The sequence below is a fragment of the Silurus meridionalis genome, chromosome 21 (assembly GCF_014805685.1).
Source record: "Silurus meridionalis isolate SWU-2019-XX chromosome 21, ASM1480568v1, whole genome shotgun sequence".
NCBI classification, from domain to species: Eukaryota; Metazoa; Chordata; class Actinopteri; order Siluriformes; family Siluridae; genus Silurus; species Silurus meridionalis.
The window spans coordinates 16,308,311-16,324,036 of NC_060904.1; the positions used below are offsets into that span (position 1 = coordinate 16,308,311).

Genomic DNA, 15,726 nt, shown 5'->3' on the forward strand with positions numbered 1-15,726 from the left:
TTGAGATGAACAAGCATCTATGAAATGAGGAACCTGCAGAAGAATGACGTTAGGTTTGTTACTATTTCCACATCTGCCTTTGTTTAAAAATTTCTACAGAACGGTTACTTGAGGTTTCACTTCCCTTAACATGCAGATCTGACAACAGAAGAGCATATACATTGACAACAACACCAAAAAAAACACAAATAGCTATACATCTGTAAACATGTTCATCAATTTTTTATCATATTTCAGGATCAACGTGCACTCTGAGAGCAGAGATGGGTTGTGGGCTGAGGAAGATCCGTCAGACAGACGACAGTAGTCCCGGGAAGATCTACTCAACCCTCAAGAGACCGCAAGTAGAGACCAAGATTGGTGTGGCCTACACTTACTCCCACGTGGACTTCCTGGTTGGAAAAGAAGGTAAGGCAATAGCTCCATCTTCCAGTGTTAAATTATGGCAGGTATTATCGCAATGAACAAGCTGGGAAGCAGAATGTCTTCATTTCATCCAGACTGGAAGATGTGTGGAAGACATCCAAATCCAGAAACAAATATGGTCCTGGAGAACCCCATGCCCTGCACATTTAAATATTTCCTTGCTTTAATACTCTGTTTGTAGGCTAAGGGTGGCTCAGTGGTTAGGTCATTGGACTTGGGGATGGAAAATCGTGAGTTCAAATCTCATCCAGGTGCCACTTCTGGCAGCTCAGAAATATGCTGCTCTGGAAGGGCATTCAAGATATAATATATATCTATATAATATATATACAAATAATGTAAATGTTTGGGACAACTAGTAACCTTCTCATTACCACTAGAAGTCCTGTAATATAATGGAATCGTACCTTTGAGTGGCCAGATCTTTAAAAAACTTAAATTATTTGTTTCTAGATTTGCTAATGGTAGAGATGTGAATTCTACTGGAAAGCTAAAAAGCCACGTTAATTGATACTCTATTTAGTTCCCTTCTTGAGCATTGAGAATTTCACAACTCTACTTCTCAAGAAATTGGGTAATTAACTGATTGGTCATATCAAGTTCAGAGCTCTTGCAGGGGTCAACTGTCTAGGTCTCCAAAATCAGAACGGGTCCATAATTCTTCACTACACCTAATAATCAACTGACACCAAGCCTAACTGGTAACCAGGTGGAATCAGGTGTGACACCTGCTTGCTTGGAATAAAAAAATCACACTCCTGCCAAACACTTCTTGGAAAGGCTTAAGTTTTCTAAGGAAAAAAGATCTGGCCAGAATGCTGGATCTTCTTAAGCAGGACAATGCAATAAAATCAGAGTGAGCTTAATGATTGAGCCCTCATTTCTTCGACTAAATTAGCTGTTTCAGACTTCGCTTTTCTGTAATGGGCTGTCGCTCATCAAGGCCATGATGCACATATCACTTTGAATAACTGTTAAGAGTGGATTAACACTGCAGTCATGTCGCGATCCATCACATTCACTCCATCTTGTTACTGCACTTCACCTCGGCTGCCATTATTTACACTCCCACCTGTGCGTACACCTGCCGTCAGGAGGATCCTCCAAACCGTCTAGGGTTTTTTAAGGCTCCATTTTTCCAAAAATTATTGCTCAAATAGTTGCAAAATTTAATTAAATTGTATATTGACGACTATCTGAATCAATTAGGTATTCTCTGATAAATAGGAGATAAGAAAAACACAATTTCACCAGGTTTCTTCTTAATCATCAAAATGTAGCAAGCAAGCCAAGAAATATTGGCACCCTTCATATTAAAACAAGCTTGTATTCATTAGTAATGCCTCATACCGGGCAGGGACATGGTGGCTCCAAAGATTTAAAAAATGCACCCTGTATAATATTACTAACTCTATTCCTGTAGGTGGCAGTCAACAGGATCTTCCTCCATGCAGAATGTTTCCTTTACACCTTTATATTCGTACAATGCATTCAACTCTAGCTCACAAATTCTAATGAACACCTCTGATCAGAAGAAGCCAAAGAAAACACCCCTTTAAGTTGAAATTCCTACTGTACCATGAATTCCTTCCAGGTTTGCAGAGTGACAACAATTCACTACGGCTGTACGTAACGTCGGGAGTAAATGAAGTAGCAGTTATTACCATTAAATGAGTAGATGTGTGTATACAAGTGTTTTTTTTTAGATCAAGCACCATGAATAGCCACTGTGTATCTCCAAAACAATACGATTCACCCCTGTTACAATACGATTCCAATTCGATTCTGCACAATGCATTTCAATACAGTACGAGACGATGTAAAAAAAAATATGATGCAATGCAACTTAATATGGTACAGGTACTGTAGTTCACTTTTATTTCTTCAGATAGACTGAAAATCATTTAATTAAGTGCCTTCTAAATTCTAATAGCAAAAAAATCTGAAATAAAACCAGACGTTCTTTTCCTGTTGTGTCTCCAGAAAGATGCAGCTCTACCTCTGCCATGTTAATCTGTATTCTGTGTGACTCTCAGGACACGCCTCCGTCTCCGTTTGCTATGACACGTCATATTCACGTAGTAGCAGTGGTGCTGAGAAAATCTGCATACAAGATACAAAAATTGTTGGTCACTTTCTAAGTAATAAAATTGTAGCACATTTACTGATAATTATCTATAAATGAATCAGTTTTTATCGATGCAAATATGTTAAAAACCAGGCATCGCGATACAAACGCCAACTTTTTTTAAAAGCGATGCATCACATTTTACACAGCCTACACAGATTGCTTTATTTATTTATTTTTTTATAGTGGATGTGATCATTCACTGGCTTAACATTTCAATTTTTAAAAAATAAAATCCAGTATAAGCACGGTTTGTTTTTTGGCTTATTTCCATTTAAAGGTCTTTCAATGTTCAATGAAAAAACCTCCAAAAAAGTAGGAAATTAAAAGAATTTTTCTTCACTTTAGCTTATGCAAATATTCACACACTTTTTGAAACTTTGAGAAATTCATGCCATTTAATTCTTTCGTTTTGCGCCAGTGTAAATTGTACATTTCGGAATTTTTCGGCGAAAGGTAAAGATTTTTTTCTGAATATATCTTAATATTCTGCTGATTGTAAAAAAGCACTTAAAACATGCGATACAAATCTACAGCCATCATTCAACATTTCATCCGCAGGATCAGATTAAAAAGTTGTGTCTTAAATTGCAGAGAGATAGACAAAAGTTATGGCTACACAAACAGGATCACGAAAACAATTACTCAGTAGGGAATTTGTTTACTAACCTTCATATGCTTGGCACAGACCAAAATTACTGCTAGGCTTCCTTCTGTTTTGCAAACAAAAGAGTTCCTCACAGACTTTCTCCACCAATCCGAGCTGGTGGCCTGGTTACAGATGCTTCTATTTTTGGATCTTCTTCTCATAAGGCATATTTGTTACTGTTAAGTTGAAGCAAGGTGCTGGAAGAGGTGTTTATGAAAGTGTGTGTGTGTGGGGGTTCTGTGTGAAATCCCGAACCCTGCTGAACGTGAGGAGGAACGGTGACGGAAAGCTCCGGAGGCTAAATATAACTGTCAGAGTGTTATTGTTCACGAAAGCAGGGTGTGATGAAACGTCTTAGCGAGCGGTGTGAGACGGGGCTCGTGCTAACAATTCAGCTCAGAGATCACATTAATCCTGTATAGAGCTTTCAGATGAACACTGAACTCTATCTGGGGCTTAGAGGCTCGCTTGTTCTCCCTGTCTTTCTGTCGTTCTCTCTCTCTCTCTCTCTCTCTCTCTCTCTCTCTCTCTCTCTGTCTATTTCTCTGTCTCTTTCTCTCCTAACGTTCAGTCTGGATGCTCAGCTATGTCAGAATAGGTAATATATAACAGTAAATGTGAAAACGAGATGATGTTTAGTTCATCTTTATGTTTTCATCTCATCTCATTTTGTTGATTTCATCTTCTTTATAACGATTATAAATTTCGATGTATTTAATAGACGCATAAACATGTAAATACGCAAATAAATAAATAAGTAACAAATAAATAAATAAACGATGGATGGCTGGTTTGACAGACAGACAGACAGACAGACAGACAGACAGGCAGACAGGCAGACAGATGATAGATCTGCTGACCACTGCTCTACTCATCCTTTCATCCTCTACCTCTTCTCCGCTCATCCCTCCATTCTCTAATGATTCTTCACTCATCCCTCCATCCTTTACTAATCCTTCACTCATCCCTCTATCCTCTACCACTGCTCCACTCATCCCTCCATCCTCTACGAATGCTCTGTTTAGATAGATAGATAGATAGATAGATAGATAGATAGATAGATAGATAGATAGATAGATAGATAGATAGATAGATAGATAGATAGATAGAGATCATATTTTTTTTGCTGTTTCCAGTGGGTTTTTTTCCCATTTATTCTCTGTAAATCTTATTTTTTTTGTTTTTTTTTTAAAGAAAGCGTTCATCTTTGATAGCTTGAAATGACCTTTAACCCTATTGTTAATAAACCAACTCCTGAAAGAAAATAGGAAAATAACAGCGAGTGTACGAGTACGAGGACAATAAAGTCCAGTATGCGAGATTGCCTCAGTCGAGTGTAATGATCCCTAACACTGCTCCGCTACAGAGGCTGCGATGCTTATTGCTTAGTCACATTAATCAAGTTTATGGTGCCGTGGTCAAATCCATGCGTTCATCTCCCAGCAGACGTACGGAGGTACAGCGTGTTGTGTTTATGCCGAACATTACAATCCGCTCTGATTAGTAGGAGCAGACAAATCGTTCATACATCTCATAGACAGTGAAGCGTGCCAGATGGTATAATTATGTCGAAGTGTACCGTCAGGAGAGCAAAGTTATAAATTTAATAGGATGCTCAGGCATGACACCCACTTGAACACCGGCCTGAATTAACAGCGGAATTTCCCCTCGAGGGGAAAAATACAAGCGTTAAAGAAGGGCAGAGAAACCAGACGAATCGACGGTGCATGCTGCTTGTGATGATTGTCACGTTCGTAAATTTCCACGAATGTGATTTTTTTCGACTGTTTAAAATGTCAGGTAGATAAGGGACAGGAAACACAACGGCTCTGAGGCAGAGTCAGCACTGAACACCCTCAGGTTCTGTTTACTACGGGGAGAAATCTTTTTTAGTACAAGTCCACCTTCGACCTGAACGAACGAAAATAAACTCACACACATCAGCAGGGGCAGTGAGTCAGAGAAGCTACAGGGAACTCAGATTCTTCTGTGACCTTCATGTCTTAAAGTGGCTCCTTCCTGCTTTTCAGCCAAAGCTAGCAGTAGGTGTATTATGTATGGCTCAATTTAAGAAAGAAAACTCTGGGTTGCTTTGGAGCCTGTAGGTCGATTATGGTGTTTTGAAGGATGTTAGCAAAATTGCTTCTAAAAGCACTTCCTCTATATAAAAAAACTGCATTATTAATTTATGTTGCTCTTTAATACATCATTGATCTGTTTTATGTTAAAATCACAATCAGAATCTGTAGCCAGTGTAAAAAGAATTAGTACAGTAAGATTCATGTTGCTTTTTGAGCATCCAATGCCACATTTAGAACTCATTTACTGTTATAATTTCCTCCAATCTTCTGGAAAGATGTTTGACTAGATTTTGTGTGCTTGTGAAAATTTGTGTGGAGATTAAATCAGCCACAAGGACATCAGTAAAGTCAGGTACTGGTGTAGGTGAGGTTTAGGAGGCCTGGGGTCAGCATTCTAATTCATTCCAAAGGTGTTTGGTAGGGTTCAGTTTGTGCCCTATAGCAGGCAACTCAAGATATTTCACTCCAACCCATGTAAAGCATATCTTCATAAAGAGGACTTTGTGCACAGTTGTGTTATCAAACTAGAACATCCAAGGTATACACTTTTTTGTAAAGAACCACATATAGCTGTGTCACGATACTTTGAGTGTCCGAGTACTATTGGCCATGTAGTGCATATTTATTTAAAATAGCAAAATATAGAAAACTGTAAAATTGTTCAAAATAATTCAAAAATATCAAATATATGTAAACAAAGAACATTAAACATCAAAGAAAAAGTAAACAACGAACAAAAAATTATATTAATCCATGGTTTAAGATTCTCATTAGCTTGTTGTTCAAACCTTTGTTTTGTTTTTTTATTTATATAACAATAATATAACTAAATAAATGCAGCCAAATCACTTCTTTGCTCCACTGATAAATCGCAACCACCGTTCTGATGAATGATCATTACGGAGATCTTGCTCCTCGTCATTTACAGCGTAAAAAAAACCCCCACCATAATCTATATAATAAGGAATGTAGATCAGAGGTTAGGAAGTTCAGTTCAAGTTCAGCCACTGCTGGGCCCTTAAACAAGGCCCCTATACTTCACTGCTTGGTCGTATAAAAGAGTTATTTGTATAATTGTAAATCGCTCCAGATAAGAGCGTCTGCCAATTGCTGTAAATGTAAATAATATTTTTGTTTCGGCATTTGACACGGATGAAACTCGTCAGCGGTAAATGCAGATACATCGAGAGTCTCTTGTCAGCTAGCGAACAGTGTCATAGCGGTTTTTGGTTTCTGTGCATTTTAGGCCTAAATCATGGGTCCTAAAGTGGTAAAAAAAAATGCTTCGCTGAAACCTGTAAAGAAAAGCAATTAGGATAAAAGGCTATTATTATTAAAAAGCTACAATTGAAGTGGAAAAAAAGAGACTAAATAAATCAAACACCTCTGTCTTCCATTCATCTGGACTGCGATCGAAGAAAATGATGGCAAAATCTAAGATGCCTAATAAACACTTTGTTTGAAGACGCTACATGACCTACAACGTGATTACGGCTTTTTTATATGTAACCGTCTTATTTTGCTTTGCGAACCGGCCAATAAGGAGCGTTCACTAATATTTGAAAGAATGCAAATCTGAAATGCTGGTTAACAGATCAGACTCCTCATGAGATGAAAAAAAAGTATGCAAGGTTGTTTTGCACTGGATTAGCGCCAAAGGATGCAGGAAATCCGGCCCTTATAGGACCCCTACACACACATATACACACACACACACACACACACACACACACACACACACACACACGCACACACACACACACACACACCTTCCCTTGATCGTTTGTCCACACTGCAAAAATACTCAGATGGAACAGAGAGAGAGAGAGAGAGAGAGAGAGAGTGCATTCAGGCGAGAATTTGGTGGCCATTTGGTTCGCCGCATTGCTTTTTCCCATTTCGCCCGTGCTTTGTGGACGGCTGCCATTTTTCTGACGAGTCCAAGGACCCAGACTGCGGTGGCTCCAATTCCGCTAAATAGAGGCAGCCTGCCTAGCGTTTCTAGTCCCTTAATGTCTTTTTATTTTCAGAAAAGATTGTCTATACATCACATTACCTGCAGTAGTGCGTTGACCTTTCTCCAGATACAGTATACAGTGGAACCTCGGTTTGCGAACGTAACCCGTTCCAGATAAGTACACTTAAACCAAATCATTCGAGTAACAAACCGAATTTCCCCATAAGAAATCATGTAAATTCGAGTTGGGGAGGGGGGGGTTGGGGTCTGGGACAATTAGGCATTAGGAACCCCCCATGAGAAGTAAAAACTAGAGTTAGGAGGGTCCCAAGATTATTTTAGGAAAAAATTTATGAATTACACAACAACTGGGGACCCCCCGTAAGACTTGACTCAATTTGATCACTGGATATTTGTTGTATTAATCTATATTGTAATTATAATAAACTAAAATTTGAATAAAAAAAAAAAACAATGTTTACTTTGGAGGAGAGTCTGTGCTGGCGTGAGGAAGACGAGGTGAAGTGGAGGATAAGGGTTACTGCTAGGAAGGAGGGGAATCCCCTTCCATTATGTTTTTGAAAAGGCTTTCACAATCTTTACTTAGACAACATGTTTTCAATCATTTTCGGTTTTTGACTCACTTGAATCTATTTTCTTTTTAACTTTCACTAAAAACCGATCTATTGAAACTTCTTGGCTGTTGTCGCTGCCCAATTAAATTTCAAAAGAATTCAACAGGTGTTCTGCAATGCCATAAATGTTTAATCTGTAGCTTCATTAACTGTCCTTCGATTGTTTCTGGTCAGATATACGAAGAACGAATTAGACTGTGCTGTATCGTGTATATGTGACAAGTAAAAAAAAAAAAAAACTTAAACAACACACCAAAAAAAAAACGTCACTCTTCCTGAGTTCTGCCTCTGGTTTGTAAATAGATTTGTTTACTGACGTGTGCTGTGAGTTTAGATCAGTTTGAACGACGACACCATGTCAGCTTCCTGAGAGGTTCTATGTGAGATATGAAACTAGCCCAAGATTTCTCTAACACACGTCAGAAAAGCAGAGCGTGTGCACTATGACAGCTCCTGTCAACAGGAAACGCAGATCTGTGCACAGTTCCTTCCTCTCTGCGCCCACGGTGTCAAAGCTCAGCTCACTGAACTGCGTTTAGCTCAGGAGGAAATTCTCGGCCTCCTTCCTATGTCTGAGGCACTTCGGGGGTTTTCTCTTTATGTGTATTTCACTACCTCAGTTCGGCCATGCGCGCGATGTGGTGCACTTTCATCGCTAAACACCCCCCTATTCCCCCCCACCTGTTTTTTTCAGTGGGGGTTTGAATGGTTCTTCCTCTGATTAGATTTTCCTGGCAGGCGTTCGCCGAGTCGGGTTTGGTTCATGTCGCTGCTCAGGGGTGTTTGCCTTCAGCTCTGGCTGTCATTACCGGCTTGTGTTTAACATCGGAGCATCTGCTCTTGTCTCTGAGAGAGAAAGTAGGCAAGAAAGAGCGAGAGAAAGAGAGAGAGAAAAAAAATGCTGATCGCGGAGATATCCCTGATGACTCTCATTGTCACTGTTCCTTTTTAGCGGATGTGACGTTTTCCATTGTGTGGGAATGCAAACTCATAAAATCGCTAGGAGACATTTAACACACGTCAGTTGGATCTCTCTCTCTCTCTCTCTCTCTCTCTCTCTCACGCTAGCTCTCTCTTTCTCTCAGGTAAATGTTATTTTCACTCCTGTGCATTCCGTTCTCTCTGAAATACCCTCGCTTTTCTTGAAAAATGCTATTTGTGGCCATAGCATTGCTAACCGGCATGAAAGCTTTCTTTCTTCACTTATTCCATCGCATCACTCACTTTTCACGCTTCCACTATTTTTAGCTAGTGAGCTAGCGAAAATAAAAAAGAGCTGAACACGACTTCCCCATGACCAGCGAGTTCGTTAAGCGATTAATGCGAAGGAAGAGATCCGGCTTTCTCGTTAATCGCTAATTAAGTTGCTAAACTGCAAGTCACTAGCAGCTGCTACGTTTGTTTATTTTTAACTGCCCAGTAGTTTCTTGAAACTTTAGCAAAAACAACGTACAGTTCACTGTACCATCAGCTTTGTTCAAATTGTATTTCGGTTTGATTTATAAGCTATATATTACGCAGATTAGCAAAGCAAGCTACGCAAAATGGACAAAAGCATTGAAACACTGATCTTTCCTGCCAAACTGTTGCCACCAAGTCTTTGGATGCGGTATAATAATAATTTTGCGTTCGTTTGAACTGTTCCAGCTTGGCAGTGCCGCTGTGCACAAAGCAGACTCATTGAAGATCTGGTTTTAATGCTTTGGAGTGGAAGATCCTAAATGGCTCTGATCTCAACCCTACTGAACACCTTTGGGATGAATGTGAACGCTGACTGCACCCCAGGTCTCCTGCATCAGTACTGACTTTACTAACACCCTTGTGGCTGATGAACACAAATATCCATAAGCACACTCCAAAATCTAGTCAAACATCTTCCCAGAAGAGTGGAGGATATTATGAGAGCAAATTGGGACTAAATGTGGAATGTGATGTTTGAAAACACATGACATACCTTTGGAAATGTAGTGTAACTGCTCTAGATAGCTTGAATCAAAGGTCTGCATCTATATAGCATCTATAAAACTATATTCCTTTTCCATCCGGTTTGTTTTTTCCTACTTAATTAAATTAAGTACAAGTCATGTTTTTGAAGAAACTGGAAAGTTAATTAATTTGCACTTATGCTGAATGCATCTTGCTCTAAGAGAAAGAATATGAATGAAAAAGTGCACCATTTTAAAATACATTACAAACATCCACATCACTTATCGTTCAGTGCCATTTAAAGTTTTACAGTTACGGCATTTGGCAGGCGCCCTTATCCAGAGCAACTTACATATCCCAATCATACATTCAAACAGTTATAGGTTTAGGGGCCTTGCTCAAGGGCCCCAGAGAGGCAGCTTAGCATGGCTGGGATTTGAACTCGCAACCTTCGGATCCAAAATCCAATGCCTTAACCACTTAACTAGCACCTCCCCACTTTGATTTATTTTTAAATAAACTATCATGCATTAGAATGGGTGCATTAATAATGGCACCCTCTGCCCATTCAGATTTTAGAAGAATTCAACAGCGCCATGGTCTTCTGCAATGATGTCAATGTATCATCTGTAGCTTGACTGTTCTTCTGGTCAGTTTGTGAAGCTCTGGCTTGCAGCATTGCATTGCTATCAGCTCCTTTAACAGCTTTGCAGTTGGACTCAGTTCTGCCTCACTTGTAAATCATTTTGGATTAAACATATCTGCCAAGCGAATAAATGCGAATTCGAATGTAAATGAGAGGCCCTGGTGCGGTTCCAACTGGGAAGCCCATCCTACACATGCACACACACACACACACACACACACACACACACACACACACACAAAGATCCAAGTGTACAGTAGCGACTCCAATACAATGCACCCTAGAGGCTCACTTTCACTGCTCATTTGAAACTTCAACATGTTTTATTAGAACATCTTTCTGAAAACAGGAAATGTCGGGTGTCTAATGACAAGCATCATTTACACATCCCCCGTTTCACTGCAGATATCATGATCGAGTCGATCATTTTCCATCTTTTCATGCTTGCCTGGCAATAAAAAAAGATGGGCTGCTTGCTGTGAAACCAACCACATTTGATCAGTTATTGTGAATTCAACACTGAGTTCATGTTACAACATGAAATTCTGACAAATTACCCACTCGGATCGAAGCCGACTCGCTCAGTCGGGGATCCTGAAATGTGGAAATGGGAGAAAGCTAAGCTGAGTGGAAAGCAAAATCCATTAAAAACTGGTTAAAATGGTTGTGATGCTGTTTTTTTTTTGTTGCTTGTGATGAATGAAAGCAGGCATTAGAGCAGACTTTAAAACAAACGCATAATGTCTCCACACCTAACTTGCTCGAGTTTCGGACTCAAGGGTTTCCATGGAATCCGTCTCCGTGCCGGGATCGCGGCGCTGTTTCCATGACGATCAGCCACCTGTTGTTCTGGGGTTTTCGCACGTCTGTCAAGAGACTAGTGGCGATTGGGAATCTCATGTTACATCGGTCCGTTTCATTGTTTGATCTATAAATGCTAAGTTCTGTGTTCTGTTTAATTTGTTTAGAAAAGTCTTCGTCTAATATGTGTGTGTGTGTGTGTGTGTGTGTGTGTGTGTGTGTGTGTGTGTGTGTGTGCAAGTCCATGCACTTAGAGCAATACTGTCAATCGTACATCTGGAATTCGCCAGATGTTTAGACATTTAAAAAAAAAAATGTACAGGATTGAGAGTAAATGCTACCATTTTTATCTAATGCAGGGGTCCCCAAACTACAGTCCCCACATTTGGAATGCCCGCTGAACAATGCAAGAGACATATTTAAGACATATTTTTAAAAATATATATATATTTATAGTTTTTCCGGGTTTTGTTCTGCTGTCATTACGAGAGCGGCCTCTAGAGGCGAATTTATCACGCCATGTATTGTTTGTTTTAACATGTGAGACTGCAGGCTGCACGGAGAGCACTACATTATATTAATTATATAATGTATCAATTATATAATTGTACTTATTAATGAATATATTCATGTTTATTTCTTCAGCACAATTTCATGATTCAGTACCTTTTTTTTTCAGTTTTACATGGAGCATTATGTTTATTTGTTTTTTTATCCAATATCCATTTTAAAAAATAGATTACATTAAATTGGTTGTTTAATCGGTTATCAGCAAGTACAAGCCAACCAATGTAGCCTAATTTTTTGCTAGATTCACTTACCAATTATATGCATATGCGTAGGTATGTATATAGCCATAAATATTAAAAAAGATTCATTATGATAGTCATTATGATACTGTTTTTATATATCTGTTGAAAATTGTTGCTCATTTGTCTGTATGTATATAACAAAATAATAAATAAATCTAGCATTTTAATAAATAAAGGAGGCATAATAAATACATTTAAAATCATAATAAAATCCGGCCAAGCCCCCTATTAAAGAAAGGAAACAATATGTGGCCTTTACAAAAAATAGTTTGGGACCCTTGATCTAATGTATCATTGTATATTTACATTTGAGAGAACATTTTAAAAGACTAATGAACCCATAAAAGGCCTCAATTTATCACAAAAAGTCCCTAGCACAACCTCAGGGTACCTCCAGGATAAAACCAAGTCTTGCCCAGCTTTTAAAGTCAACAATTTTCTTCCCTCACAGAAAAACAGGCCTAGTCCGACTGGCCAATTCTCTTGAAACCATGTTATTGACTAATGACTCATCACCACCCAGGCAAGGTTTTTTTTTAACAAGAACTATTTGTGGCATTCGGCTTCTTGCTTCCTGCAAACTCGAGAGGTTGCCGCTCGGCATCATGCCCACTTCAAGCCTTTAGCAGGGTCTGATTTGTTTCACCATCCCTCAAGACTTATCTCTAACCTGCACCCAGGCGGATTTACGAACTTCCCCTGGATGTCCTGGGAGTTACTATGTACGGCTCTCAAGTCGGTACAACAGAAAAGCTTTCAAGCTGACTTTTCATGGTTGGGAATCCTAAAGGCAAAACGTTCTCAGGATGGAAGGAACCACCAATGAGAGAACCTGTGAGTTAACGTATTCAGAAAATTTGCAAGTGTTGTTTGGTGCTGTGTTTGCCTTACCAGGTTGGTAGTTGTTTTATGATAGGAATGAATGGCTAGGGTTTGGGAGCTAGCTCAATTCTGACTAAATTGGCAAGACAACAGGGTACAAAATTCGTCAAGCCTGAAAACACGTCGTTTTTGTCACAGTACCAACATCCTGCATTCAGTAATAGGTTTCAGCCTTACCACATTTAGGATCCTAGAACTATTTATCCCAACACAAGGATGTTTTTGGTCTAGACTACAAAGTTTTCCATCAAGTCGATCTTCAAAGGCGAGTTTTGCCAAATTTTGTATCCCAGGAATGCCAGAGATCCCATGTTGGACCTTTGAGAAAAGCTCTTTATCCCCTCAACTGATTGTATTAGATTCTGCCTGATAAATCATTTTAAATACAGGCATCATCCCAATGAAAAGCATTAGCCATTAATAATTTGTTTTGTGATTATTGGTAATGAATTAAATAAAAGCATTTTCTGAAAATAAGAAGTAAACACTAATTCTCTCCTGCTCTCTCTCTCTCTGGATGTAATCACACTTGTTGATGCTGTGAAATTTTCTTGGATTGTTTCAACTACAAAGGAATTCCAGGGTTAGATGGAGGGTATCAGCACAAACAGTTTCTTTTACTGGCCGGACATTCTTAAAAACATGGACGCAGGATTTGAGGGGAAGGAAATTCCATGTCAGCTGAGACAAATTCCAGCTGGAATCAAACCCAATCAATCCAAATCGGAGTTAGGACACTAAAGCAGAGAATTAAAACTGAACAGTTAATCAGACTTGTGTCATTTCCGCCTGGCATTTTCTTTTTACTCTTCTCCAGTGCTCATGTTAGTTCTCACTTTCCGATGTTCTGTATTGTTTTCAATGTTTATAATCACACTCTTTATATCACCCAAATGAGGATGGGTTCCCCTTTTGAGTCTGGTTCCTCTCAAGGTTTCTTTCTCATAACATCTAAGGGAGTTTTTCCTTGCCACAGTCACCACGGCTGCTCATCAGGGATAAATACACACCATTCACCTTAATTCTGTAAAGCTGCTTTAAGACAAGGTCGATTGTGAAAAGCGCTATAGAAATAAACTTGACTTAATTTACTTTCCGTCTCTTTGAAACATCGCAGCAATGAATAAAAACCCGTCATCGTTTTGAAAGTCATTCTACTGCGATGTGGAAACTGCATTTTCAAATCTATTTACTGTGTAGAGAATTTTCAAAAAAGCTAAGTTTTTTGTTGAATGAAAAAAAAAAAACACCATTTCAGTGTGGCAAAAAGCCAAAACGGAGAGAAAAATATGCATTTGCAAATGAAAACCTATTAGTGTGGACACACCTGCTTAGAGCACCTGCACTTGTGTGAGCCATGTTCTTTTGCTGTCTGTTGCTTTTTAACCGTCACTGAATAATCTCACATGGATACTGCGCAAAAGAAAGTAATACTGGATGTCGAAGCTTTGTCTATTGTGTAGATTAAACTACGTCAAACTACACTGGCAAATTCATATAACCTCACTGGGAAAGTGGATATGGTTTAATGCTAATTTGTTTATTTTTTTTGATAGCGAGTCTCACAAACTTCCTGTCAGTCAATATACACTGCAACATTACTGTTAGCATAACAAGCAGACAAATTATAGTTCACAAGCAGTACAGGGAAGCAACATGACCGAAACTTTTGACTTGTCTGACTTGTTGACTTGTTAAGTTTGACTTGTATGACTTGCCAAACACAATGTGCAGTTCTCATCATTTCTCTTAGTCTATATTAACTATCTAGCTAGCTAACTAGCTTGCCATATGTTATTACTTTGTCAACCACCACTATTTGTTTCCCAGGCGATGAACAACCCAGCACACCAGATCTTTTACTTGCCTAATTAGTTATCATTTGTCTACCCCATGCTTCAGCTCACTAGTACAAAACTTGGACGTCAGAGTTTCCAGCGCCTTCTTCACTCTAACTCATCATTATGTTGATGCAACCATAACGACCATTGACAGCACATATTTTACGCTTGTGCGAAACAAATGTGCACTGTTATGAGCAAGAAGAACTATGCGTATGTCAAAAAGTCTGTAATCAGAACGCATCAAAGCGAAGCCTGCGAACTCCAGGGGCGTCAAATAAGCTGCGCGACAAAAGCACAGCGACAGCCAGCCATTTTCATCTACGGGAGGAAGAAACGATGCTGATGAACAAGGCTGCCTATTTAAGCGAGCTTGTCTTTCAGGAGGCGTCTCCAAGCAACAGGGCTAAAGCCCGGCGTCCGCCATATCCTGTCGAGCAAATACGCTGTTAAATTCCACAGAGTGGCTATTAATAGACTTTTTTTTACCTGCAAAACAAATCACTCATGCTGCTCTCCATTAGGCTCTGAGGCTTTCTTGTCGCTAGAGGATTCAGTTCTGGGAAATACTGGCACTTTTAGGATTAACTCTCTCCGTGCACTGCTTCACAATAAGGGTTCAAACCACAAGCTTTTTTTTTTAGTTAAGTTAGACACAGTGGCCATTTTCCCAGTGGCCATCTTCATCTTTAATTAAGCATGTGTTTAGAACAAACTTTTGATAACTTGGAGACCAGATCTTTTTTCTACAATTTGCTCGAAATGGCAACAGAAAAATACAAAAAAAACAACTGGATTTTGCATAGACCGAATTTGCATATTAGACAGATTGGTTTACATAGTTATGACACAATAACTTAATTTTCCAAAGCAAATTTACACCTTCTTAGTAGAAAACATTATATTACAAATATTACAGTCTGGCATTCAAAATGTAAAAGA

The 15,726-nt window shown here is 39.1% G+C and overlaps 1 protein-coding gene across 3 annotated transcripts in view; it reads left to right on the forward strand.

The window, feature by feature from the left end:
• LOC124403618 (raftlin-like) overlaps window positions 1-15,726 on the forward strand; it is a 96,905-nt gene that overhangs the window by 12,257 nt on the left and 68,922 nt on the right. For all 3 annotated transcript variants that reach the window (XR_006928919.1, XM_046877295.1, XM_046877294.1), the window contains exon 2: window positions 238-408. Coding sequence is in view for 2 of the 3 variants with exons in the window: in XM_046877295.1 (XP_046733251.1) it covers window positions 264-408 (145 nt within the window). In the remaining variant the exon portion in view is untranslated. The remainder of the gene's footprint in view (window positions 1-237; window positions 409-15,726) is intronic.